Source organism: Podarcis bocagei (genome assembly GCF_964188305.1).
Source record: "Podarcis bocagei genome assembly, chromosome: 14".
Lineage (NCBI taxonomy): Eukaryota > Metazoa > Chordata > Lepidosauria > Squamata > Lacertidae > Podarcis > Podarcis bocagei.
Genome location: NC_138139.1, coordinates 26,337,410 through 26,365,315, shown reverse-complemented (window position 1 = coordinate 26,365,315; position 27,906 = coordinate 26,337,410). Strand labels below are relative to the sequence as shown.

Sequence of the window (27,906 nt, the reverse complement as noted above, 5' to 3'; positions counted from 1 at the left end):
TTTAGGGGGTGTGTGACGTCGAGTGATTGGCGTGCGCCGTTGGCCCGCGCCCCGCCCGTTTGGGAGGCGGGGGCGGGAGAGCAGCGGGGTTGGCTGCTTGAGGGCGCCGCGGGACGAGGAAGAGGCGACGGCGGCGGAGGGGGCTGGGAAGATACCACTGACGTGAGAAGAGAAGGGGGGCGGATACGATATTCGGCTATCCCTCAACACCCCCACTCCGCCCTGTGGAAGATCCGGTAAGAAATGGATCGGGACCTCAGTGAGGTCGATGGGGTACAGTGAGGAGGTGCGTGTATTGCTGTTGTTACCTCCTCCTGTAGATGAGGGAAGTAAGTTTCCAAGGGGTAGTTATGGCGAATAAGCTGCTGTTAATTAACTAACTGCTGTTAATTTGAGAGTGCGCGTGGTGGAAGCGGTTAAGAGCGCGCAGGAACCACGACGGGTCCAGAAATCCCTCACCGAGCCACGAAACTCGCCTCCTCAGTCTGGACTACCTCGCAGGGTTGTTGTGAGCATGCAGGCGAAGGGAGGTGGGAGAGGGAAGTTCTCCGGAGGGAAGGGGGTGTGCGCATTTACCTAAACAGTGAGTCTCAGGTGTTCTGTGGTGGGTAGCTTGTTGCAGATAGTTGATGTGGAAATGATAATATTTATATTTTTCAGGAAGGGGAGGTTGGGAAAAGGGCTAAGCTGTGGAGAGGGGGGAGGTCCGGGGCAAAAAGGCGGCTGTGGGAAATGGGGGGATGCATTTAACTTTGCAATGTGCCTTGTAATGCCTTGTAAACATGGTTGCTTTACACTCATAAAGTTTATGATTTTTTTTACCAAGCACTTTGTTGTTGGTGTGCAGATGTAATGTATTGTGCTTTCTTTAATCAGGTGACAGTTCTTAACTCTTAACATGCACTCTTTATACCAGCAAGTATCCATAGTGTTTAGCAGAATAATGTAAGGAAAAACACGGGCCTCTGCCCCGAGCAGCATACAGTCTATGACTTTGAAAGAAAGGGAGAGCAGTGGAAAGAGAGAAGGGGAGGAAAAGTGAAGAATATTGAGGAGACCTGTTATTGCTGCTCTGGCTTACTTCCAGTAGGAGTTGAGGACTGTGTGTGCAATCCAAAACACACCTGCTCTGATGTAAATACATTTGAATTCAATGGGGCCTACTCTCGGATAAGCGGGGTTAAACATTGCAACCCAATGGATTATGCCAAAGACTTGGTGGGGTAGCTATAATTGTATGTTTATGCAGAAAAGTAGCAGGTAAATATGTTTTGTCTTATACATTTATGGAAAGCAAAATCATATAACCAAGAAAACAAAAACTGGTTTTCAGTGGGAGAGTGAAAGCACCATTGAACTCTGTAAGACTTGATCCTGTGTTGCATAAATTTCTGCTTTAAATTTCTGCTGTAAAGTTCACCCAAACATTACTTGCACACCAAGCTCCCTGCACACACACAACAGTGCTACGTGTATATATAGTAAAGCACACGTGTCGTGGCAGGTTTCTGGAAGAGACCTTCCCTTTTATGTGTGAGAGAATGCCTCTCCAAAGATTGTGCTGTTTTTTTGAAGTTTGATTTATTTTTAAGTGCTCTTACTCGAAATAAAAGTTGAAATCTGCTGCCTGGACAATCTAGGGGTGTCTTTGTTATTGTTTTTTAGATATTGTTTTTCCACAAAAGCTACTTAGAGCAACTTACAGAAAGGAACATCAAAAACAATCTTTTTAGAGCAAACCTGAGCCAGGCAGCAGCAGGTAAAGTAGCTACTTCATCGGAAACCCTGCTGGCTTGTGCTGGCCAAGGTGGGAGAAAAGTGTTCCTACCTCTCCCCCCAGCTCAAAGTTTGGCCTAAAAGTATTGGTCCCCTCAGAGGATCTGTGGGGCTTTGCGTCCAAAGCTGCCAGCACCCCATTTTAGGTCTTTCTGTTGGCTGCTGCCGATGGTACTTTCCTGCCTTCAGCAGGGGCTGCAGCAGCAGTACAGCCACTCCCACTCCACCAGCTGTGGTTGACAGAGGATCACCTTCGCTATGTCCTACCCCTCTGGCATCAATGATCAGGGTGTTAGGACTGCGGTGTAAGGATGCAAACCTAAATGCACCAGAGACAGTTCCACTGAACTCAGTGAGATTTACTTCTGCGTAAATATGCGTAGGATTGTACTGTGATCAAATGAATATTTGAAGCCCAGTAAGAATGAAAAGATGGAGCTTCAGCTCACAAAGCCCAGTGATGGGAGTTCAGGGCCCAAGAAGAAGTGAGCCAGGTGTAATACCAAGGACTTTTACAAAGCAAACTCTGGGCTTCCAAATGAAATGGATTGGTTTATTACATTTACGCTGTGCTTTTCAAAATTGGTGCATGATGGAAATCTATCTCATAACTTCAGTGTTATACGAAATATGTATATACCCAATACATACATGACATATTCTAGGGCCTTTCTTGGGATGAATCGGAAGGAAATATTACCTCTGTGTTGGGGGCAGGATGCCTCTGAATGCCAGCTGCTGAAACTCACAAATGGGGAGAGTGCTGTAGTGATGGTGGTGAAATTTGGGTTCTTTATTCCTGGATTCCAACGTAGCTGATGAGTTTGTTCAGGGTGATGTGATGCTATGATGGGTGGGAAACCTTTCTCAGGTCCTGCATTCCCTTCTGGGTAACTTTTGGGGTAGAGGGAAGCATGCCAGTTGTGGGGCAGAACAAAAGATAAAAAGTAGGTACAGCAATACATGTAAATTTTACATTTGCACTTTCAAACATACCCCTCACCCCCATTCATCTTCCATCTAGGCAATCAAGGGGCATAACCTTTGTTAATAGATACCTTCCAGCCAGGCAGAAACACCTGGGGTGTGAAGCAGGGTCAATGAGGGGTATGACATGGGGAGACTTCCAAGAACCAAATAGAGAGGTCTGGAGGGCTGCATTTGGCCATGGAGCCTGGGTTATGGTGGTGGAAGTGGGAGCTTATTGCCATGTACCCACGGAGTTGCCTAGATGCACCCAATGCTGTAAATCTCTGTGTTAGAGTCTGTTCCATGCATCCCCCAGCAACAAATCAATATTTTGGTGCTATATCTGTTCAAAGCCATGTACAAAGTCCTGTGTCTTTGCGCACTATAGAGCATGTGAATGTTCTGAAGCATCTGAAATCTAGTATCGAAAATCTTTCTGGTTTCTACCTTTGACTCGAGAGTATGGAATGCACGAGTAAACGAATAAAAATCCTTTGGGTCTATCCTGTGATCTGGATTACAAGTCTATGCAGAGGGTTGCAGTACTTGGAGCTTAATAAGTTGTTGATGGAAGTTGGAAATAATCCCTTTTAAAACTTGGGTCAGAAACTATTCTTGAGTTGTAAGGAAGAAGGGCTGTACAGTATAAGTTATAACCAGGAAGAATAGCTGACTGTGCTTCACTCCATACTTAAGTGATCAACAGAAGATTTATGGCTAAAGCAGAGGAATAAAACAATACATCTGGCTTTTATAGAAAGTGATGTTTTGAATTTTACTGCTGCTTTTAATTGAGATGTTATCTAACTTCCTAAATGGTAAGGAGCAGGTGGTTTTGAGGGCTTGGTTTTGTTGAATTGTCTGACATAACATTGTCTGCACCTGTAGAAGTCTCAAGGCCCGGGGTAGCACTGAATGTTGGTGAGTTAGTTTAGTTCAAGGCATATTGGTAGAGAAGAATTAAAAGTGGAGGAACTATTTGCTACGTTGTGTTCCAAGACGTCATCAGTAGTATTAAATCATAGGTGACAAAAAGAGAAACTGGGGTGGTTGTAGCAACAAAGTAAGGCAGCGTTCACACCATACATTTAAAGCACATGTTTCCCCCAAAGAATAATGGGAACTGTAATTTACCCTCCCACAGAGCTACAATTGCCAACACCCTTAACAAACTACAGTTCCCAAGGTTCTTTGGGGGAAGCAGTGTGCTTTAAATGTATGGTGTGTACGCTGCCTAACTCCTAACCACTGTGTAGATTCATTTTTATTGTGCCCTTAGATTGGGTAAGCAGATGCTTCCTCTTAGGCATTTTCTTGGGCCCCAGGTTTTGCGCAGGGCATATTACATGGCTGTAATACAAATATGTTCAAGGTCAGTCGTATTCATGCCTGGGAAACTTTGACCAACGAAGCTCTGCGTCCAAAGAGGCTGTGCAAGTCAACACAGCCTGTGAACAGTATTTTGCAATGTTTTGCTGAATTCACATTCTGGATTTGACGGTCGATTGTTTGCAGAATTTGGAGAGTTTGGAAAGGGGAGCGTGAGGGGGAAGTGACCTAGAGGCTGTGAGAGAGGTGCTTGGAAGCACCATCTTCTGAAACCCTGGAGAGTTTTGCAATACTGCCTGTGCATTTTTAAGCACACTTTCATAATACAAAATGCTAGTTGTGTCCTGGGAGGAGTGCTTGAGTTTGATTCTTAGGAATGTGGAATTGTGCAAGGTGCACAACTCTATTTACAATGTATAGCCAAAATACTGGTTTCATATTAAGGTTTCTGCTGTGCCATTTTGCATGTTAACACTCTGCAAGGCTTTGACCCACAATCCTCACCAAAATGTGCTTCATTTCCTGTACTGTTTGGCCTACATGGAGCTACGACAGTGGTTCATCTTCTGTTATGCACAGTTGGTCCTTCAGCAGCAGTTGTATTTTATTTTTAGGAAGAGGCAGTTGGTCTCTCAGCTCCCTTGTGCCATCTAACTAGAAAACATGTATTAAATCGCTTCTAATTTGAACTTCCTTATCTTTTCCATACTTTCCAGTTCCAGAATTTTTATTGGTGGTTTCCAGTTGCGCACAAGTAAATAAGTAAATCTGAAGGGAAGAATAATAAATTGATGGGACCTGAAAGCAGGTTTACCCTGAAGAAATTCCCTCAAGTATATAAGTGATCCTACATTTTATTTACTTTGTCTGAAACATTTCCCCTGTTGTGTTTTCAGGTTTTTCTTTACCTTGGGTTCGTTACCACCATGGGAGAGATTAAAATCTCTCCTGACTATAACTGGTTCAGAAGTACAGTTCCTCTAAAAAAGGTAGGTCCAGTTTTTAATTCTTGCTGCCCTGGGCCTGTGCTCATTTGGGAGGAAGAATGGAATATATGATTGATTGATTGATTGATTGATTGATTGATTTTCCCTCTGATCCCAAGGACATGTATATGAGGGATCCTCTGGTGCTGTTTACTCGACCCTTAATTGCAAACTCAGGGGCATAATTTAGCAGGACCCTAGAACTCGAAATGTATATCAGGTCCATAGATACCTATGTTCTGTATGTCCATATTACATGTGTGGAATTTTCTGCAATGTTTGCATATAATTTGTAGTATGTGGGCAAGCCCATAAATTCTGACCTTGCTAGGTTGACTTGCCATACAGAAAATTATTGTTGCCTTCTGGGGATTAAGAGCAGCAATTCCAGGATCAAAGCATTAACAAAATTGCATTTTTCCTTATTCCGGAAGAATCATACTGTACAGAGGTAAAGAGGTCTAGGAAATATATATATATATATATATATATATATATATATATATATATATATATATATATAGAGCCCCCCCCCCCCTTTAGAAACCAAAGATGGTGGAGAAATTTGGTTTGGTTTGTATTTTTTACTGTGAATCTACCCAGTTTGCACTTCCTTTGAAATCCACATTTTGCCATACAAGTTCTCCGATGAAAAAAAATGTACAGTTGCATAGACTAGACTAGAGGGGAGTGTGTAAAAATACAGTGGTGCCTCGCAAGATGAAAAGAATCCGTTCTGTGATTCTCTTCGTCTAGCGGTTTTTTTGTCTTGCAAAGCAAGCCCATTGACGGATTAGCGCTATTAGCGGCTTTTAGCGGCTTATCTGTTGATCGGATCAGCTGATAAGTGGCTTAGCGGCTTAGAAAAAGGGGGGGGAGGAAAAAACCCAGCAGGAACTCGCAAGACATTGTCGTCTTGCGAAGCAAGCCCATAGGAAATTCGTTTTGTGAAGCACCTCCAAAACGGAAAACTCTTTCGTCTAGCGAGTTTTCCGTCTTGCGAGGCATTCGTCTTGCGGGGCACCACTGTACAGATATTAACCCAAAAAATGCATACAATGCATATTGTTTGTAGCAATAGGTCTGTTGTGCATAACGTCATATAAAAAAGTGTTTGCCAAGAACAAATGTACATTAAATTGCTGAAAAAAATTACTGAGGATTAAAAAAATATATAAGATGGCAAACTGAAGCGGAAATGTGGCAAGCTGAATTTAAGGTTTGAAAAATAAGAAACAGAGAGGTACCAAAATTTACAGATTGGTTCAGCGCTACTAGAAACTTGTGTTCCTTCCTTCTTGCAACCCAAACCAAGCCGTCTAAACTCTTTCCCTCCCACTTCATGTGGCTCTCTGGAGATCATGGTCCCATAGCGTGCCTGCAAAGGCCTTATAGTGGTGCTGCAGAACTAACAGCTGTATAGGCTTCCACACCACAAACCAGAAGCAAGTTAGAATCATAAAATCTTAGAGCTGGAAGGGACCCAAGGGTCATCTAGTCCAACCCCCTGCAATGCAGGAATCTCTGCTAAAGCATCCATGACAGATGGCCATCCAACCTCTGTTTAAAAACCTCCAAGGAAGGAGAGTCCTCCACCTCTCATGGGAGTCTGTTCCACTGCTGAACAGCTCTTGCTGTCAGAAAGTTTTTCCGAATGTTTAGTCGTAATCTCCTTTCTTGCAACTTGAAGCCATTGATTCGAATCCTACCCTTTAGAGCAGGAGAAAATAATCATGCTTGCTCCCTCCTCCATGTGACAGCCCTTCAGATATTTGAAGATGTCTATCATATCTCTTCTTAGTCTCCTCTTTTCCAGGCTAAACATACCCAGTTCCTTCAAGCGCTCCTCATAAGATTTAGTTTCCAGACCCTTGATCATCTTGGTTGCCCTCCTCTGCACACATTCCAGCTTGTCAACATCCTTCTTAAATTGTGGTGCCCAGAATTGGACACAGTATTCCAAGCATGGTCTGACCAAGGCAGAATAGTGGTATTATTACTTCCCTTGATCTGGACACAATACTTCTATTGATGCAGCCTAGAATAGCATTACCTTTTTTTTCATTTTCTTTTTCTGCGGCATCACACTGTTGACTCGTGTTAAGCTTTTGGCCCACCAAGACCCAAAGATCCTCTTCACATGCATTGCTCATAAGACAGGTGTCCCCCATTCTATATTTGTTCATCTAATTCTTCCTGCGTAAGTGCAGAACCTTACATTTGTTCCTACTGAAATTCATTTTGTTAAGCTTGCACCCAGCTCTCAATCTGTTAAGGTCATTTTGAATTCTGATTCTGTCTTCTGCGACATTAGCTACCCCTCCCAGTTTGGTGTCATCTGCAAATTTGCTGAGCATCCCCTCAATTCCTTCATCCAAGTCATTTATAAAGACATTGAACATCAACGGGCCCAGGACAGAACCCTGTGGCACCCCACTTGTCACTTTTTTCCAGGATGACAAGGAACAATTAATGAGTACTCAGTCAACCATCTACAAATCCACCAACGGTTACCTCGTTCAACCCACATATTACCAGCTTCCTTGCGAGAATATCATGGGGGACTTTGTCAAATGCCTTACTGAAATCAAGATACACTACATCCACAGCATTTCCCTGATCCACCAAATTTGTTATTCCATCTAAGAAAGAAATCAGATTGGTCTAGCATGACTTATTTTTGAGAAACTCATGCTAGGTCTTAGTAATCACAGCATCCTTTTCTAAATGCTCAAAGACCGACTGTTGAATTACCAGTTATGGACCTTCCCTGGTATTGATGTCAAGCTCATCGGTCAGTAGTTACCTGGGTCTTCCTTTCCCCCCCTTTTGAAGATGGGGACAATATTTTCCCACCTTCAGTCTGTAGGGTCCTCATCTACTCTCCAAGAATTCTCAAAGATAATAGACAAAGGCTCTGAAATTACATCCACAAGCTCCTTTAGTACCCTTGTGTGCAGCTCACCAGGCCCTGGAGACTTGAATTCATTTAAAGTAGCTAGGTGTTCCCTTACTACCTCTTTTCCTATCTTGGGTGGCAGCTCCCTCCTTACATCATTTATTCTGTTATCACCAGGTTGGGCATCACTTTCCTTTTGGGTGAAGACAGAGGCAAAGTAGGTGTTGATTAGTTCCACCTTTCTCTGTTGCCCAATAGCATTTCTCCCATCTTCCCGCGCAGAGGACCTACCACTTGCTTGTTCTTCCTCTTACTTCGGACATAGCCGAAGAAACCTTTGTATATTATCTTTAACCTCTCTTGCAAGCCTGAGCTCATTCTGTTGGACCACAACCCAACGGTTGTAAATGGTGCATATTGCAGACCTACGGGAATTTTCTATGAAGCAATAGCTGTTGGTGTCTGAGGCCAATGTCTCCCTTGAGTAATGCTGTCTTTCTACAAAGCATAGCAGCCACAGAGAGGGAAGGTAGTGTGCTGAGATGTGTGTGAGCATGCCTTCCCTGTGGAGAACTCTGCCCTGTGCCCACAGGAGGAGAGAGAATAAAAACGTCACAGCTGCTTCTGCTCATCACCTCAAACTGGAATTAATTTGAATGCCCTGCCCTCCCTGGCTGCAGAAAATAAAACTACAACAAGATGGAGTATTTGTTCTGTTACGAAATACCTGGCATCTTCCTTAACGTGCTTTTCATCAACCTGAATCGCAGCTGTGCAAATATTATTGCTTAGCTGAATAATCACAGTAAGACTCCTTAAAAGCATGGAACCAACATTATTGTGATACCTAGAATCATAGAATTGTAGAGTTGGAAGGGACCTCAAGGGCCATCTAGTCCAACCCTCTGTAATGCAGGCAGGAATCTTATGCCCAGCATGGGCTCAAATCCACAACCTTAAGAGACTCATGCTCTACCAACTGTGCTATTCCAGAGAGAGGTTTATTTTTCAAATCTGGGTGATGTGCTCATTGTGGGGAATTGTAGGAATCTGTGTGTAATGGGATGATTAGCTGCTTGTGCGTAAAATCGTGCTCCCTCAGAGTTTGTGCGGCTCCACAAACCTCTGTGTGTGACAGAGCTCCACAAACATGTCTGCTCTTAGTCACTCGTAGAGTCTGACAGTGGCTGTCTGCGGAAGCGTTTCCAGCAAAGAAGCTCCTTAACGGAAACGCGTCTCCTGGACTCACGGCGTGACAGTTTCGGCGAGGTGTGGGTCTCCCTATGGGAGACTCCGATACCTCCCCACTGTTCTCGCTGGAAGCGTCTCTGAGCCCTCCCTCCTGCTCGCATTCCCTCGGAGATCCACTCCTCCCCCTGCTGGTTCCTGCCTCAGCTGTTGAGTCTCTTTCTTCCTCCCTGAGACCCTCCACCGCCTGATGCTCCGATGGCAGTTCCCTGACATCCACCTCCCCTCCAGGGCCCCCCTCACCCCTCCCATTTCCTTTTCCCTGGGAGGTGAAGGGTTAAAACCCCGAAAAGAATCTTCTTCATCTTCAGACGTCTCGAACAATTCCCTCCATCGATCGCCGTCCTGGCTCGCTGAATCCTCCTCCTCTTCGGAATCTGTGAACCCCTCCAACTCCTCTTCCTCGTCGGTGGTGGCAAAGTATTCCCTTCGGAACCTCGCTACAGGCTGAGGTTTGCGTGGGAACCTCTGATGAAAAGTTTCTATTAAAAATTCGTCATTGACATCCTCTGCCTTAACCCAGGTGTTTTCCGACTCCGGTTCCCCTTCCCACATTACCAAATACTCAACTTGATCTCCCTTCCACCTGGAATCGAGGATCTCCGCTACATGGTAGCTGTGTTCCTTCTCCTCCATTGCTGGTCCCCTAGTGACCCTCCCTTCACTGTCCCCTTTATACGGTGACAGCAATGACCTGTGGAAAACTGGGTGCAGCTTCATGTGGTTCGGTAACCGGAGTCTGAAAGCCACTGGGTTGACCTGCTGCATGACTTCAAATGGTCCCAGCCTTTTGGGTCTTAACTTCTTACAACCCCCTTTGAATGGCAACCCTTGGGTTGACAGCCACACCTGGTCCCCCACCCTGAGGCTTTCACCTTCCCTTCTGTTTTTGTCTGCCTGCCTCTTATATTCCTCCTTAGCCCTGTTTAAGTTGAGTTGGAGCTGGCGATGGATCGCTTCCATTTCTTCAACGAACTGTTCTGCAGCTGGAACGCTCCAGTTCTCCCCTTCCCCCCCTGGGAAGGCTCTGGGATGGCACCCGTGATTAGCCAAAAAGGGGCTCATCCCCGTGGACACGTTCTCTGCATTGTTGTAGGCAAATTCTGCCAACGCCAGCTTCTCTACCCAATCATTCTCTCTGTCATTCACATAACACCTCAAATATTGCTGGAGAACACCATTAGCTCTTTCCGCCTGCCCGTTGGTTTCTGGATGACGGGCCGTTGAGAAATTAACCTCAACGTGCAGTAAGCTCATGAGCTTCCTCCAGAACCTGGAAGTAAATTGTTTCCCTCGGTCTGAAACCACCCTCAAGGGGGCGCCATGCAACCTAAACACATTTTCTACAAACAATTTGGCTGTTTCTTCTGCTGTGACCGCATGTGAGCAGGCTATAAAGTGGGCCATTTTAGTTAACAGGTCTACCACAACCATGATGGCTGTTTTCCCTCTAGACCTTGGCAGATCAGTCATAAAATCTATGGCCACTGCTTCCCACGGTCTTTCAGGTGTAGGTAGTGGTTCTAATAAACCTGCCGGTGCCCGCCTCTCCCCCTTGGCTCGTTGGCATTGTTCACACCCTCTTACATACTCCCGCACATCTTCCCTGACCTTGGGCCACCAAAATTCCCTGGTAACCAGCCACATGGTTTTGTGTTGCCCAAAATGCCCTGCTGTGGGGCTATCGTGCAGTTGCTTGAGTACCTTCTCCCTCAATTCCCCTTCGGGTATATATAACGCTCCCTTGTAGTACAATGCCCCGTTTCTCTCCTCAAAACCCCCGGGTTTGTCTCCCTCCCTCCTGAGACCCCTGAGTTTGTCCTGGGCGTATTCATCATGCCCCGTACCCTCTACCAACTCCCTTTGCCCCACCAATGCCGCCCCACACACCCAGCGGTCCTCTGGAATGACATGGGTCTCTTCGGGTGCTCCCTCCCCCTCCAAATATTCAGGTTTGCGTGAGAGAGCGTCCACCCTAACGTTCTCTGGGCCTGGCACGTAACAAATCTCAAAGTTAAATTTGGAGAACTCCTGGGCCCATCTCAACTGCCGTTGGTTGAGCACTCGCGCAGTTCTCCAATACTCTAGATTCTTATGGTCCGTGCACACTTGCACCTTATGTTGTGCACCAATTAGCAGGTGCCTCCATTTCCGGAAAGCTTCATGAATAGCAAGAAGTTCCCGGTCGTACACCGTGTAGTTCCTTTCGGATTTGTTCAGCTTTCGCGAAAAGAAGGCACACGGTCGCCATTCTGACTCCTCCTTCCCCGACTGCAGAAGAAGCACCGCCCCTATGGCTCTGTCAGATGCGTCTGTTTCGACCCTCAGCTTCTTTTGTAAGTCCACATGCAGAAGTTGTTCTTCCGAGGCGAAGGCCCTTTTCAGTTCCTCAAACGCTCGCTCCGCCTCCGCCGTCCATACAAATTTCTTTTTACTGCTGAGACAGTCCGTAATGGGCGCCGTCAGGTGGGCGAAGTTTCGGATGAACTTACGATAAAAGTTTCCAAACCCTAGGAACCTCTGCACATCCTTCTTGGTTTTGGGTGTTTTCCAGTCCAGCACTGCCTGCACCTTACCGGGATCCATGGCCAATCCCTTGTCTGACAGGCGGTACCCCAGGAATTCCACCTCCTTGGTATGAAACTGACACTTCTCCAGTTTCACCCACAGCCTGTTGGCTTGCAGCCTGCTCAACACTTCTCTGACGTCTCTCACATGTTGCTCCTCATTCTCCGAATACACCAACACATCATCTAGGAAGGCAACGCAATTCTTGTAGAGCAAAGGACCCAGTACGTGGTTCATAAAAGATTGAAAGCACGCTGAGCCTGCTTGTAATCCAAAAGGCATAACGAGATATTCAAATGCCCCCAAAGGGGTAAACATGGTGGTTTTCCATTCATCCCCTTTCCTTATACGTATCAGGTTGTACGCCCCCCTTAGATCCAGCTTTGTAAAAATCTTTCCCTTCCTCACCCTGGTCAAAATATCATCAATCCTGGGCATAGGGAAAGTCACTGGTTCAGTCACTGCATTTAACCTCCTAAAATCACATACAAGTCTCGGCTTGTCCGTGTGCTTTTTATCCACAAAAAACACTGGGCTACCCCCCGCTGCTTTGGACTCTCTGATGAAGCCCCTCTTCAGGTTCTTGTCAATAAATTCTCGCAACTCCTGCATTTCTCTGTCTGACATGGCATACAACTTGCCCACAGGAAGCTGTGCTCCAGGGAGTAAATTGATCTGGCAATCAAAGGGCCTATGAGGGGGTAGTTGGTCAGCTTCCTTCTCGCTGAACACGTCGCTGAGATCTGCATACTGTGGTGGTACCTTCACCTTCTCCATTACTTCCGTCCCTGCTAGGGTGGCTTGGGCCCCTGCTGACCCCTTTTCCCCTTTGCAGTGTTCTAAGCAATGTGCTGAACCAAAGGAAACCACTCTTTGATGCCAGCCCACCAGCGGATCATGTAGCGCTAGCCAGCTCATTCCCAAAATAATGGGAGCGCCTCCCAAGGTGGCCACATTAAACACTATCAGTTCTGTGTGCCTTGCCACCCTCATTATCATTGGGACGGTCTGCAAGCTGACTCCTCCTCCCAACAACTCCCTGCCATCGATCGTGGTCACCTGCAGGGGGTTGCTTAAAGGGATAGTCTGTATCTGGTGTTCAGCAGCAAACTCCTTGCTCATAAAATTGCAGGAGCTGCCTGAGTCCAACAGCGCCTTTATTTTTAGGGGGTGTCCATTTTGCAGCTCTAGCGACACATCAATAACTAGAGCAGGTTGAGGAGCTTCTGGCACGGGCACTTTCACTGCTCTTTGGCCTGGCTGCAGTGCCCTGACTGTGGCAACCAGGCGTTGGCTTTTACCTGCTCCGTTTCTCCCTGCTCTCCTCCCTCAACAGCTCCCACCATCCCTTGCCATTCCTTCCTCTGGGGGCAGACTCTGGCAAAGTGGCCTGGCTGTTGGCAGAGATAGCATTTCCGGGCGCCTTTTCCCTCCTTCTTAACCCCCTCACTGGGTTTTGAAAATGCGCGCGCGCGCGCTGTTCCGATTTCCATCGGCTCTGCCGGCGGGAAAGCTGGCTCAGGAATGTCTGGAATGCGGAACTCCTTCCAACGTTCCCCTCTCCCTTCCCGCCTCTCCAAGGCTCTTGCCTCCTGACGCGCTCCTATGGTCAGCGCAGATTTGGTCAGCTGATCCATAGACACCGCCCTGGGGCTCCGGGACAGCTCGTCTTTCACAGCCGAAGAAAGACCTTCTTCAAATAGCATCTGAATGGGTGCCGCCGATAAATCCCAACCCAGTCTGTGAATCAGCATGGTAAACTCAGTCCAGTACTCACGGACAGATCGGCTTCCCTGCTTGCAAGCCATTAGCTGTCTGCGCACCACCCCTTCCTCAATATCGCTGGAAAACATGATATCCATTGCTCTAAAGAACTTCATCGTGTCCTTTAGGACGTCATTGTGCGTTGCCATTAGGGGTCGAACCCAGTCCCGCGCCCCTTTCTCAAGATGCCCAATTACGAAAGCAACTCGCGATTCGTCATCAGGGAACTCATCGAACTGCACATTAAGGGCATATTGCATCTCTGTCCTAAAGGCATGGTAGTCCTTGGGGTCCCCCCCAAACTTCTGCACCAATCCTGGTACCTTTCTGGGGAACTGAGTGGCTCTCCCCTTCTTGTCTGCATCCTGAGCCCTTCTCTCCTCCAGCCTCGCCGTCTGCAGCGCAAGTTGGACTTCCAACGCTCGGTACCTTTCTTCCAAGCTTGGACCAGCTCCAACTCCTGCTCCTCCGGTTCCGGCTGGTTCGCTCATGATGCTTTCTCCTGCACAGGCAGCGTACAGAGACTGTCAGACTGCTGTAATGGGATGATTAGCTGCTTGTGCGTAAAATCGTGCTCCCTCAGAGTTTGTGCGGCTCCACAAACCTCTGTGTGTGACAGAGCTCCACAAACATGTCTGCTCTTAGTCACTCGTAGAGTCTGACAGTGGCTGTCTGCGGAAGCGTTTCCAGCAAAGAAGCTCCTTAACGGAAACGCGTCTCCTGGACTCACGGCGTGACAGTTTCGGCGAGGTGTGGGTCTCCCTATGGGAGACTCCGATACCTCCCCACTGTTCTCGCTGGAAGCGTCTCTGAGCCCTCCCTCCTGCTCGCATTCCCTCGGAGATCCACTCCTCCCCCTGCTGGTTCCTGCCTCAGCTGTTGAGTCTCTTTCTTCCTCCCTGAGACCCTCCACCGCCTGATGCTCCGATGGCAGTTCCCTGACACTGTGTCATATGACTCAATGGTATCAATGAGCAAATCTGTCACTTTCAGTTTTTCTCAGTTTCTCATTTTTCCATTCTTAAGTTCAGTTTTCCACATTTCTGTATCAGTTGGTGATTTTTTTAAAAGCCCTCCTGAAAATTCATCAGCATTTGAGTGTGATTTCCTGTTAACATACACTTTTTCTGCAAAACCACTTTCCCTCATATTATGCACTTTTTTTAAAAAAAATATTTTTTATTAACCGACCGATCAAATCAAATCACATCACATAAATTCCAAATTACAAAGCTGAATTTTAAATTTTTGTTGAGGGGACCCATATTTCAAGTTCCGAAGGGGGATTCCGATCATCATCTTGCTACTGCGTTAATATCCACAAAGCAGTCCAAATAATGTTCATAATTCTATCCAGTCTTATCTTGCTGTTTCCACATCTCATCTTATTCGTATATTTTTTCTTTTTTTCTTTATGATCTCTTCTGATAATCTCCTTAAGCAGATGAACACCAATTATAATCCTGTGTGAATTTTTCCGTTCGTCCAGTCCTCATATAAAGATGGTTTCCATATATCATCGCTTTCATAGATAACATCACTCTTTCCATCATTAATCTCTCAAATCTGTCGCTCTTAAGTCCCTCTGAGGAGTCTCACCCACAATATAAAAACAGCTCTGTTCCTCCTCCCAGACTTAAGTCCTCCGACAGAACTTGCCAACATGGCGACGGTATTTTTTACTGCATCATTCCAAACCTCTTATAGTTTCCGCGATCTTCTTGAAACATGCTTTGGTTAGTAAATTATCTCCACACAGTCATAAATCCACAGCTTAAGTCATTTAAACGGCATTTCTAACTTGTGACTTGTGGGGGAGGGATTCTTGGTTAATCACATAGAAAAAAGAAAGGAAAGTTTTCCCCCCCTCCCCCATCCAGTCCCTTTGCCATACCGAGCCTTGGTGGGTCTTCTCATGATTTATTCTTGTTCCTCCGACCTGTCTTGTTTATCAGAGATCTCTTCAGTTAGCAGTCTTTACTCCCCCTTCATCCTTGAAATATGTGCATTCGCTTCCTCCTAATTGTTTCTTTTGAAGTTGCTGTAAACTAGAGGCGCGGATCAGAGACAGCGTCCAGGAGTGCCGAAATCCACAGGAGGGCTTTCTACCTAGTGCCCCCATCCCCACAAATTCGGGGGGTGGTATCGGGCACAGCAGGCAAGGGCAGTCCCCCCAACACACCCATGGGGGGGGGTAGGGAGGCTATTTACTCCCATCACAGCCTCCTAATTACCTTGTGTGGGTCGGAGAGATGTTATTGTCAGCCATCTTCCGATGCGCCCCTAGTGGCCCCTCCCATATTATGCACTTTTTGTATGTTATTTTCGCTAATGCTAGTGGCGCTGTGGTCTAAACCACTGAGCCTCTTGGGCTTGCTGATCAGAAGGTTGGTGGTTCGAATCAGCACAATGGGGTGAGCTCCCGTTCTTCTGTCCCAGTTCCTGCCTCCCTAGCAGTTCGAAAGCATGCCATTGCAAGTAGATAAATAGGTACTGCTGTGGTGGGAAGGTAAATGGTGTTTCCGTGTGCGCTGGTTTCTGTCACAGTGTTCTGTTGCACCAGAAGCAGTTTAGTCATGCTGGTCACATGACCCGGAAAGCTGTCTGTGGACAAACGCCAGCTCCCTTGGCCTGAAAGCGAGATGAGCGCCACAACCCAATAGTCACCTTTGACAGGACTTAGCCGTCCAGGGGTCCTTTACCTTTACCTTTTTACCTATGCATTTATATGCATATTTTACCGTAGATATGCATTTTTGCACACGTTACTTGGCTGGAGAACTTGGAGAATTTGGAGAAATGGGGATTTCAGAAGATGATGGTTCCGTATTGCTTTGCATCCTATTTTGAAAAGTGTGGATTAGGTAGGCAGCAGTGGCTCTCTAGGATATTAGTCAGGGGTCTTTCCACACCCTACCTGAAGATGCCAAAGATTGAACATGGGAGCCTTTGCATCAAAAAGCATATGTTCAGCCACTGGGTTACGGCATGTCTGGAAAACAGCATCATGTGATGTGGTGAACTCAATATCATCTCAGCAGTGAGCATGCATTCAGAGAATCTTTTGGCTGTCTGGAATGTACAGGCTGAAATCTCTTGGGTGGTTTGTGATTAGAAAAGATAGTATGAATCAGGGCTAATATTGTAAGCTGAGTAGACCTGCATTCAAGCACTTCTGTTCAGTGGGATACACCTCTACAGGAAATTCTCTCTAATACAAAAAAAAAAGTGAAAAGGAGACTGGACAGGAACTTTGTTGGTATTGGATTTTTGGCATGCAGCCCTGTTTAGGATTATCTCTGAGTCTTTTTTGTTTTAGGTGAACAGTGCAAGATTTTCTAGCAACATGTGATCTTTCACATGCTTCCTCAAGTACAGCTTTTACTGCAGACCAGAGACATCTAGCTAACCAGCTCTTAAGGTTTTGCCAGCTGCTTTCCTTTCAGATGTTAATAGAGGCGTTGTGTGGTGGTGGTGGAGGAGGAACAGCTGAATTTGTGCTATTGTTTCCAGCTAGAGAAGTTCAACTAACTTGACAATGATTGAATAAACTGGACATTTTTATACACAGAAGATTTTGGTGTAATCTGCAATCAGATAAATTAATGTGGGTTTTGTAATTGACTTAAACATAGGGTGAGAGTTTTCCTTATTCATGTTATGGAATACTGTATTGAGAGTAAACACATAGGGCAGGAGTAGGCAACCTAAGGCCCAGGGGCCAGATGCAGCCCAATCACCACCTCAATCCAGCCCGCGGACGGTCTGGGAATCAGCGTGTTTTTACATGAGTATAATGTGTCCTTTTATTTATAATTTGTGGGGTATTTGTGGGGCATAGGAATTCGTTCATTATTATTTTTTTCCAAAATATAGTCCGGCCCACCACATGGTCTAAGAGACGGTGGACCGGACCACAGCTGAGAAAGGTTGCTGACCCCTGACATAGGGCAAGATCCAATGAAATGCCGTCTGGACACAACAAGGTTTGCCTTCCATTCCCCTTTATCTATTTTGGAGGATCACTGAACCCTCCAGAACAGATCTTTGGAGCATGGAGGGGACTGCAAGGAACACCACAATTGGATTTCACCCATATTTTTTTAGCCTCTTGGAAGTGAAGGGATTATTATAAAAACCTGGAGCTTATTGCACTAAACATTCCTGGATAAAGTGGACACAGAATGTACTTCAGTAAATCTTAACGAGTAAAGTTAAAGCACTTCTAATATCATGGTTAGTTTATAATTGTGACCCATCTTCAGAGCAATGTTCATATTAAAGCCAAAGCAACATTAAAAAAAAATAACTTTGGGCTGCACACTCGGGGCAAGTTCTATTGAACTTAATGGGATTTACTTCTAAGTAGACATGCAATGAATTGTGCCCATCTTTTAATTTGGGATGGCTCTCCAATGGCTCCCATCATCTTTCACCATTGGCCAGGCTAACTGGGGTTGATGGGAGGTGGAATTCAACATCTGGAAGGCCACAGAGCAGCCATTCCCGTTTTAATGAATGTAAATCCAGGTTGATCAAAGTGGTGCCCTATAGATATTCTTGGTCTTCCAATCCCATCAGTCATAGTCAGCATGGCCAGTGGCCAGGGATTAAGGAAAATGTAGTTTGATAACATCTGGAGGGCACCACACTGGCAACCCATGGTGTAGGTGTTTTACATGCATCCATTAACCAATTATTTTCTTATCTGAGCAACTCCTTTGTACTGAGTGGTTTTGGATCTGAAATGGCTGCTGAGAGAGTCTTGTTTCCTTGCTCAACCTGCAGTGTCTAAAAAAGGAAGCCAGCTGCATGTTTCTTTCCTCTGAAGCTTGAAGAGCAAAACCACTCTCTTTCCATCCCCCAATATTTTTTCAGTCTCATGATTTGGTGATGACGCGTTGGGAGAGCAGAGAAAGTCTGACTTCTGAATATTTTAGATTTGCTTACGTCTTTTCTAACTTGGATCTGTTCCAAAGCAGAATGTCCTGATGCTCACATGATTGAGTTCCATGCCTGCTCTTCTGCGTTGGCGTATCACATTTGTATTGAGTACATTAACTTTGCTTTGGCCTGTGACCGTTTTGGGGTGGGGAAGGCATATTTGGATCCACAACAGTATTGTCTGGAGGGGTCTAAACAGTCAGAGAGAAGGGAGGGAGATCATTTTTATAAAGCTATTTTTGAAGCCCAGTCTGGAGTGGGCATGGCAAAGCCATTAATTCTTTGCATGACAGGATCTTGCAAAGGATTGTGCATGTTACATGTGGATAATACCTTGCAGTGGCAGGTTGTGTGGCTTACACAGAATCAGTTGCAAAGCAGCCAAATGGCTCGTTCATGGAGCTGGTTGAAAAGCAACTGATTATATTTCACAGTTGCACTTCTTCTGCCTCCAGATGTGTTTCAGTAGGCTGTGTAAACATAAGACGTGACAAGCTAAGACTACTTTGCAAGCAGTCCATTTTTAAATGTAAAGCAGAGAAGAGATTCCTGGAATCAGAGTAGCAGAAAATTTTAGACTCTGAAGTTAATTGTCTTATTCCGTCTGTCTGTCTGTCTGTCTCTCCCCCCCCCCCCCTTTTAGATGCTACTCTGCATTAATTTTGCTTTAGATTGTGTTAAGCCAGACCTACTGTATTTGGGGAGCTCATTCTGCTCATTTGGTGCCATGGTTATCTACCCCCCCCAATCCTGCCCCAATGACACCACCACCCAGATTTCAATGATGGCTGTGCTGAAGGAATACTAACTACTATGTGCATCAGAAGAAGCCATTTTTACCTTCTCTGCATTTATTTTACAGATTATAGTAGATGACGATGACAGTAAAGTTTGGTCGCTCTATGATGCAGGACCCCGTAATATTCGGTGCCCCCTTATATTTCTCCCACCTGTCAGTGGAACGGCTGATGTTTTCTTCCAGCAGATTTTAGCCTTGTCTGGATGGGGTTACAGAGTCATTGCTGTAAGTATCTTCAGGAGAACCCTGAAATTCTCAGCATTTGAGCAAATCTGTCTTTTTATGTATGTTCTCAAAGCAGTATGAAATGTACTAGATTTCCGCTACGGCCATCCAAGCCTGTCCTTTGGAATTCTGGTCATGCAGCTTTTTCATGTGCCTACATTACTTGAGTGCATATTTTGTCCCTAAAGCCTGCTCTGAAATTTGATACTAAGGGTTTTCAGGTTGCATTTAACCTTGGTGGTTTTATTTAATGAGAGAACATTCCTCCAAGGCAGGATATCTCTGGGTCAACACCATCTAATCCCTTTTGGTAATTCAGATTAGAATTCCAGCCTTATAGAACAGAGAGCGTCTTAAGAGCTGAGGCTTAAAATTTAGGATATACATCTCTTGGGAGGTGCATATCTTTTCCCTGTAGTGATAGAAGATTGATCAGGGGCTCCCTCCTACTTCTCTCCCATGTGCTCATTTTATGCATGTCAGCAAAGCTCTTGGAACTCCCATCCACTGGAGAATAGTGAATCTCAGGTGACATTTGGAGAGTCTAGGTTGGTTTAGCTTCTGGATTCCAGGGCTACTTAAGCTTGTTGTACTGTACTGTTGTACAAAATTCAAATAGTTTATACAGGGGAAATCATGTTTATTCAGGAGCTGAATCTTTTTAAATTATTGTGAGACTCAAAATAAAAACTGCACAACTATGCTTTGAGAGATAAAAAAAAAAAAGCTTGTTGTACTGTTATAAAAATGATCACAAACCAGAATAAACTTCCTCAGCCTAGTGTCCTCTAAATACAGTGGCTTCCAACAGCCCCAGCTATACTGGCTGAGGCTGATGGGAATTGTAGTCCAAAGCATCTGGAAAGCACCAGCTTGAGAACATGAGTAGACTTCTTGAAAATGTAGACTATGGCTGACCTTTTCTGTAACTACATCTAATGAAATTGTTTTGAAACGTAGATGGGGGTGCAAACTTGTGCATTTCCCCCCTATTAGTGTTGCCTTTCAGAGGCCAGTGAGTAAAACTTTAAGAGGCTAGGGGCTAGTGTAATGGCTCCCAACTTTTTTTTGGCCATGCCCCACCTAAGCATCTCTAAAATCCTGGTGCCTCCCCCAATGACACATAATTCTTATTATTCAAAAAGTGAACTCCTATTCATGTGGAAGAAGCCTAAAAGGCCATTAACTGTTGATAACTCATTCTTGAATTGCCCCCCTTAAAAATCAAATTGCCCCATTGGGAACCATGGGGCTAGTGGGTAAAACTAAAAATGAAAAATTACCGTATTTTTCACCCTATAGGACACACTTTTCCCCCTCCAAAAATGAAGGGGAAATGTGTGTGCGTCCTATGGAGTGAATGCAGGCTTTCGCTGAAGTCTGGAGAGTGAGAGGGGTCGGTGCGCACCGACCCCTCTCGCTCTCCAGGCTTCAGGAAGCTATCCGCAAGTCTTGGGAGCTCCATGGGGGTTCTCTTCGGGCTCCCAAGGCTTACGGATAGCAGCCTGCATCCCGAAGCCTGGGGCGCACTGCACAGCGCACCCCGGGCTTTGTGCAGATATCAGGCAGCCCCACAAGCTCGGGGGACAGCGGGGAGGCGGAGCGCTGCCATCCCACTATTCCCCAACCTGGTTTGGAGGCTGGCGGTGGGGAGAAGCACGCTTCTCCCCACCTCCAGCCCCACAAGCTCGGGGACAGATATCCGCAAGCCTGGGGAGACCGGCGCGACTTCCCGCCGGGCTCCCTAGGCTTGTGGATAGCAGCCTGTTCTGGGGGCTGGGGTCGGGGGAAGCTCGGGCATCTCCCGTCCCAGCCCCACGCCTGGGGGGGGAAATAATTCCCCCCTTTGTCCCCCCCCAAAAAACCCCCCTAGGTGTGTCCTATGGGCCGGTGTGTCCTATGGGGCGAAAAATACGGTAATCATTGAATATTGAAAAATCCAGACTTGGATGGCAGAGAATAATGTGGAGAATAATGGGTTTTCAGCTGAGCTTGCTTTATCACAAGGGTACGGAACTTTTGGCCCTCCAGATCTTGTTGGATGGCAACTGCCATAATGCTTTACTGTTGACTGCTCTAGTTGAGACTGATGGGAACCTAACAACATCTGAAGGGCTGCAGGTTGCTTCATAGTATGCTTTGACCTCGTACAAGGTGGGCTTCTCCCCATATATGATGCAGGTGTCTAAGTTGCTAGCTGGTTCTTAAATTCTTACTGGTGGAGAGGGTTAAAATGCATGTTTTTACATCTTTGTCTTTGTTCATGTCACCATTGTTAACCTACCTTTCTAATCTTAGCTGCAGTATCCAGTTTACTGGGAAATTTTTGAGTTCTGCGATGGATTCAGAAAACTATTAGACCATCTACAGCTGGATAAAGTTAGTGCCCTGAGATTGACAAATAGCCTGTGCTTACAATAGAAATGTTAGGTAAAAAGCCTAGAGTTTATTCAGAATAACCTTAATTGCTCCAACAAAAGAGAGCCCTCTCCTGTTATTTTCCAACCCCATTTATTGATTTTTTTGGTTGCTCTTTTTTCAGGACCTTTTCTAAGTACCGTATTTTTCGCCCTATAGGACGCACGTTTTCCCCTCCAAAAATGAAGGGGAAATGTGTGTGCGTCCTATGGGGCGAATGCAGGCTTTCACTGAAGCCTGGGAGAGCGAGAGGGGTCGGTGCGCACCGACCCCTCTCGCTCTCCAGGCTTCAGGAAGCTCTGTGCAACCCTCGGGAGACCGGCTCCGAGGGTTGTGCAGAGCTGCCTGCAGTCCCGGGATCAGCGCAGCTCTGCGCGGCCACTGGGAGCCGGGCGCGAAGCCCCGCCCCGCTCCCGATGGCCGCGCAGAGCTGCCTGCAGTCCTGGGATCAGCGCAGCTCTGCGCAGCCATCGGGAGCGGGGCGCGAAGTCCCGCCCCGCTCCGGATGGTGGGGCAGAGCTGCCTGCAGTCCCGGGATCAGCACACTTCTCCCCATCGCCAGCCCCACAAGCTCGGGGGACAGCGGGGAGGCAGAGCGTGCCTTCCCACTGTTCCCCGACCTGGTTCTTCCAGCCCCGCACCTGGGGGGGGAAATATTTTTTTTTCTTTATTTCCCCCCAAAAAACTAGGTGCGTCCTATGGGCCGGAGCGTCCTATGGGGTGCAAAATGCGGTAAACAGCATATTCTGGGTAGGACTTGGCTGTTCTTAAATTGTAATAAATCTTCCAAAATCTATTTTCTCTAAAATGGTTTATATTATCTGTTGAATGGAAGCTTGCATAAGCTGTGTGTGAAAGAGCATAAATTATTTTTGAATTTATATACCCCCTGCCCACGTTTCGTTGAAATGGCCCCAGGGTGATTTATAGAAAAATGGAAATATGTTTCTGTCTTGTAGACCTTACTTTATTTCTGCGAGGCCATTGTCTATGAATGTAGTTGATAAACTTTGGGAAATCCCAAATGGGGAGGATAATCTTATTTGGAACAACTTTCTCTACAAAATACTATGAGAGCGATTATAGCAGGGCCTGGGAAACTGCAGGCCCAGGAGCTGGTTGCGATGCCCCCAAATCTCTCTAGCCAGCCCTTGGTGCACTCCCCAAGCCACACACTTCACTGGTCTTGATTCACCCCTTGAGTGCTTTACTTGGCAGGAATATTTCACTGAACTGTAATAGTGCCTCTTGCTTGCCTAGATGGAGGATAGAGAGGGGTGTGTGAGTGTAAAGAAACCAGGCTACTATACTGTCGTGGTTGCCCAGAAGGGAATGCAACCCTTGGGATGAAAAAGGTTCCTCACCCCTGTGGTTTGGCATAGTGCAAGGGCAGCCAGGCTGGTGGAGCCCTCCAGATGTTGTTGGACTCCAACTCTTACCAACTCCAGCCAGCATGGCCTGTGGTTGAGGATGATAGGAGTTGTAGTCCAACAACATCTGCAGAGCACCACATTGGCTACTCCTGGCGTAGTCCTTAAGAGCCAAGTATGAATGAGAAACCACCTGGTTTAAAATGCATCTCTGTCATTGACTCTCACCAGGTAGTCTTCGGCAAGCCAGTCTCCCTCCACTTTCCACCTGCAATACAATCATAATACTGGCCTAGCTTTCAAGTGCTTTTGAATGCAAAATGTCATACAAAATGCCTTAATAAAAACAGCTAGCCAAAGGATGTTGCTGTTATTTATTGCGGTATCTTTTACTTTTAAAATTAGGTCCACGTCTTTGGTGCTTCCTTGGGGGGCTTCCTTGCTCAGAAATTTGCTGAATACACTCACAAGTCTCCCAGAGTCCAGTCTCTGATTCTGTGCAACGCTTTCAGCGACACCTCCATTTTCAACCAGACATGGACGGCAAACAGGTGAGAGATGTATGTAGGCAAAACAAATAGCTTTTGGGTTGTTCTTTAGATGGGCATAAGGGCCACTTCCTGCCTACTGTTTGTGAACTTTGGGTTACGTGGAGTTATGGCAAATACAGCTTGGCCTTTGCAAAGCATTTTTTTTAAAAAAAATATGAAGAACTGCTCCGCTTCTTAGAATTAGCTTTTGAAGCCCATAAATGTTATGATATATATACAGTGGTACCTCGCAAGATGAATGCCTCGCAAGACGGAAAACTCACTAGATGAAAGGGTTTTTGGTTTTTTGAGTTGCTTCGCAAGACGATTTTCCCTATGGGCTTGCTTCGCAAGACGGAAACGTCTTGCAAGTTTGTTTCCTTTTTCTTAAAACCGTTAATACAGTTGCGACTTGACTTCGAGGAGCAACTCATAGCATGCGGTGTGGTAGCCTTTTTTGAGGTTTTTGAAGACTTTGGTGATTTTTGAAGCTTTCCCAAAACTTTTCCGACACTGTGCTTCGCAAGACGAAAAAAATCGCAAGACAACAAAACTTGCGGAACGAATTAATTTCGTCTTGCGAGGCACCACTGTATAGAAAAAATCCCTTCTGTTGTTGTATTAATGCAGGCAGTCACAAGTACATGCTTTAATGCAGAGGGAGTTCAGTATGTCTTGTGTTTGAACGTTTGCACGGTTTATACAAAATGTTTCTCATGACAATCCAGTGCTCCTGGAGGAAGGAGAAAGCGACAAAATTTTTGACCTTTCTATAATTCTCTTTTCAGCTTTTGGCTAATGCCTGCCTTCATGCTGAAGAAAATTGTCCTTGGGAATTTTGCATCTGGTCCTGTAGATACCGAAATGGCTGATGGCATTGATTTCATGGTTGATAGGGTGAGGATTCCCAGTTGTATGACTTTGCTTTAAGATTTGCATGCTGAAATCCCATCTAATATTGGTTATTTCCTTCATCCTTTCTTCCTTCAGTGCCATGTCTTTTGCACATTAAACTTTAGGCATGGTTTGTCCTTTTTAAACTTATTCTTGCTTATGACTGTTCTGGGAGCCTCTTTGGCTGTGAAGAGTGGGGCAAATGTGCTTCAAACTCTCAGATGTTGTGATAAGCTTGGTTATTTCTTTATTGCCCTGCCTTGAAACAAATTCACAACCTTCTTTTGAATTAATTTATTTTTTCTGAAAGCTGGAAAGCCTGGGTCAGAGTGAGCTCGCTTCAAGACTTACCCTCAACTGCCAAAATTCCTACGTGGAACCTCATAAAATCAGAGACATTCCTGTGACTATCATGGATGTAAGTTATCTCTTATTTAGGATGTGGGATTGGGAGAGGAACACTTATTGAACATCATTCTAGGAAGATGCAAGGTCCAGCTTTGGAAATGGAGAGAACATCAGCAGGAGCATGCCTATATTTAAAACATAGCTGTGTCCCTATAGGACTACTTTGTCCAGTTATAAGAGGTGGGATAATAGTGCTACTTATAAACGACAGATGCTGTCGGGGCAGAATCATTTCATAATCTGTAGCAAACATCTTGGAAGTGGATGTTCCTTCAACACAGCGATGGCTCAGCACAACTCCTTCTCTGGCATCAAATGTTGTAACACATAAAAGTGAATACAGAAGGAGAGTTTAACTAAGGTGTAGGAAGCATGGGGCTTGAGGTCAGTTGGCATTACCTATCCCCCCCCCCAAAAGCTGTGTGCTGTTGACCTTTTTCAGTTGCAACTTTTTCATCTGGGACTCATGACCCTGAAATTAAGAGTCTCATGCTCTACTGGCTGAGCTATCAAGGACCCTTTGACAGTCAGCAGCAGATTGAGTTGCACAGCTGAACTTCCAAAGCACAAGTGGCTAACCTGTGCCCCCACAAATGTTGCTGAACTCCAATGGCTAGTGGCAAGGGATGATGGGAGCTGTAGTTCACTGACAATGTAGAGGGCCACCCCTGTTCTAAACAGAAAAAAATTCTCTCTGTTAGAATGCATGGGATCTACAGGCAGTTCTTAGCATGGAATGCTTGTTTTTTTAGGTGTTTGACCAGAGTGCTCTTTCCACCGAAGCGAAAGAAGAGATGTATAAGCTGTATCCCAATGCTAGAAGAGCTCACCTCAAGACAGGGGGCAATTTCCCATATCTTTGCAGGAGTGCCGAAGTAAACCTCTACGTCCAAGTAAGTCTGTAGCTTTAAATTTCTCAGCTGTTGTTTGGAAACCACAGAGCTCTGCCCGCATTGCCAAAGGGGTTTATGCAAGCATTGTGGTGTTAACATTGCTGACGGATTATCAGAGGATGAGTAAAGCTGGGCGGGGGGGGACGTTATTACAAATCCCCATCCGATGGAGGCAGACATGTTGCATGAAGGAGAGAAAAGGAGGGAAGGTCAAGAGGTTTCTATTATTGGGCTGCAGGAACACTACTATGGGTTTTAAGAAAATATCCCCCCCCCTCCGGCCACCGCCAAACACAGGGTAATAGAAGATTTGTGGCACTGCCAAATGTTCCTCTCCTGGAGTCATTTGGAGTTTGGGTGTTATATGGACATGTCTGGCATTGTTCAAATATGCTGCTCCATAGAGCTGACTCCATTTGGCTTGTGCTGCCCCTGGGAGTGGTTCCTGCCTCTTCCTAGAAGACCGCAAACCCTTCAGATGGTGTGAAACCTGTGGAGCTTGCACCAGCAGTGGTTGGTTTTCCCTCTTTTTTTTAAAGTGGAACAAGCACTGCTACAGGCGCCATATAATATTCGTTCTGCATTTAAGAACTAGATCTTTTAGTGCGACAGTGCCTTACACTTTGGAACTCCCTGCCTATTGACACCAGGCAAGCACTTTCACTGGGCTCTTTTCAGTGCCTACTGAAAACATTCCTGTTAAGACAAACCACCTCAGATATGTAGAATGCCGATCAGTTTATCACTGATTCAACTTTTTATAAACTGCTGTGAGGTGGTTGTTTTTTACAGTCAAGTGGTATATGCATTCTATGAAACAAATAATCACAGAGTGCTGCGACTTACAGAATATGTGCCACTTTGCCTATTTTTCCTATTCTGTAGATCCACCTACTTCAATTCCATGGTACTAGATATGCCGCAATTGACCCTTCCATGGTCAGTGCAGAAGAACTTGAAGTCCAGAAAGCCAATCTCCAGGCCAGCAGTGAGCAAGAGCAGCAGCAGCAGCAGCAGCAGCAGCAGTCATAGTCCTTGGGACTTGCAGAATCTCTTCATCCAGAGGGTCTTATCCTTTTCTTCTTCTTTTGGAAGTCTTCTCATCCAATTGCATCTTTTTCAGTTTGCCTTGATTCCTTAGTACTTAACCGGTTAGAACTGTGTCCTTTAAAATAGGTTGGACTGATTTCATTAAATGAAATGCAACTACGGACACTCGGTCACATCACAGTTTAAATGAGCTGAATTCAGATTATTAAAAAAGAGTTAAGGGTATCACTTTGGATGACTTGTTTTAGAAACAACAGTCTGAGATGAACTTTTGCTACCAAAGCCTTCACGATTGTGTTCTTAAAGAGGATAATCTTATATATCCATGCAGAGAGGGGGATGTATGTATCATGAGTGAATTATGTATGTCTGCAAGTTCACTTACAATTCATAGGATATTTAGTTTAAAAATTGAAGTGCCAATATTGCTATTATTATTTTTCTTTTTATATGGTTGCCAGTTAATGCTTTAATTTGAGGTTATAACGCATTTGTTTTTTATTGTCTTGCTTTCTAATTTTTTTTGAATAAAAATTCAGTTTGGGAAAAAAGGCTCCTCTGCCATCAACAGGAGTGTGCATGGTAACTGTGCTGCCTACACAGCTATAAACATATATTTGGTACTGTGTTTGAATTTTAAATATAAGACTATCAGGCTTCATTTAACTGAGTGTTCTGTGGGTGTTTTCAACTACAACTCCCATCAGTCTTAGCCATTATGTGGTGGGGCTGATGGGAGTCACATGGAGGGCACCAGCTTCACAAAGTCTGATCTGTACCATAAATACACTTCAAATAGCCCAAACGTCTCAATTTAGTGGTTACCCCAGGATCTG

General features: G+C 45.5%; 1 protein-coding gene across 4 annotated transcripts; it reads left to right on the top strand.

Moving 5' to 3' along the window:
* The first annotated feature begins 105 nt into the window (after nt 1-105).
* SPG21 (SPG21 abhydrolase domain containing, maspardin) lies at nt 106-27,621 on the top strand. 4 transcript variants are annotated; one of them, XM_081171285.1, is made up of 9 exons: nt 106-236; nt 4,971-5,063; nt 19,346-19,507; nt 21,806-21,886; nt 23,701-23,846; nt 24,614-24,722; nt 25,030-25,137; nt 25,880-26,020; nt 26,906-27,621. In XM_081171285.1, the coding sequence occupies exons 2-9, from the start codon at nt 5,001-5,003 to the stop codon at nt 27,050-27,052; spliced, it is 957 nt and encodes a 318-aa protein (XP_081027411.1). In that variant the 5' UTR covers nt 106-236; nt 4,971-5,000; the 3' UTR covers nt 27,053-27,621. The 4 variants fall into 4 exon arrangements, with proteins under 4 accessions (XP_081027411.1, XP_081027409.1, XP_081027410.1 ...); XM_081171283.1 differs by lacking the exon at nt 106-236 and adding an exon at nt 254-286; XM_081171284.1 differs by lacking the exon at nt 106-236 and adding an exon at nt 306-329.
* Nucleotides 27,622-27,906: the final 285 nt, after the last annotated feature.

Excerpts from the sequence above, each read along its gene's own strand:
- SPG21 (XM_081171283.1), top strand. Across the intron at positions 19,508-21,805 it reads GGGGTTACAGAGTCATTGCT|CTGCAGTATCCAGTTTACTG; the intron begins GTAAGTATCTTC and ends TTCTAATCTTAG. Across the intron at positions 23,847-24,613 it reads CAGACATGGACGGCAAACAG|CTTTTGGCTAATGCCTGCCT; the intron begins GTGAGAGATGTA and ends TTCTCTTTTCAG.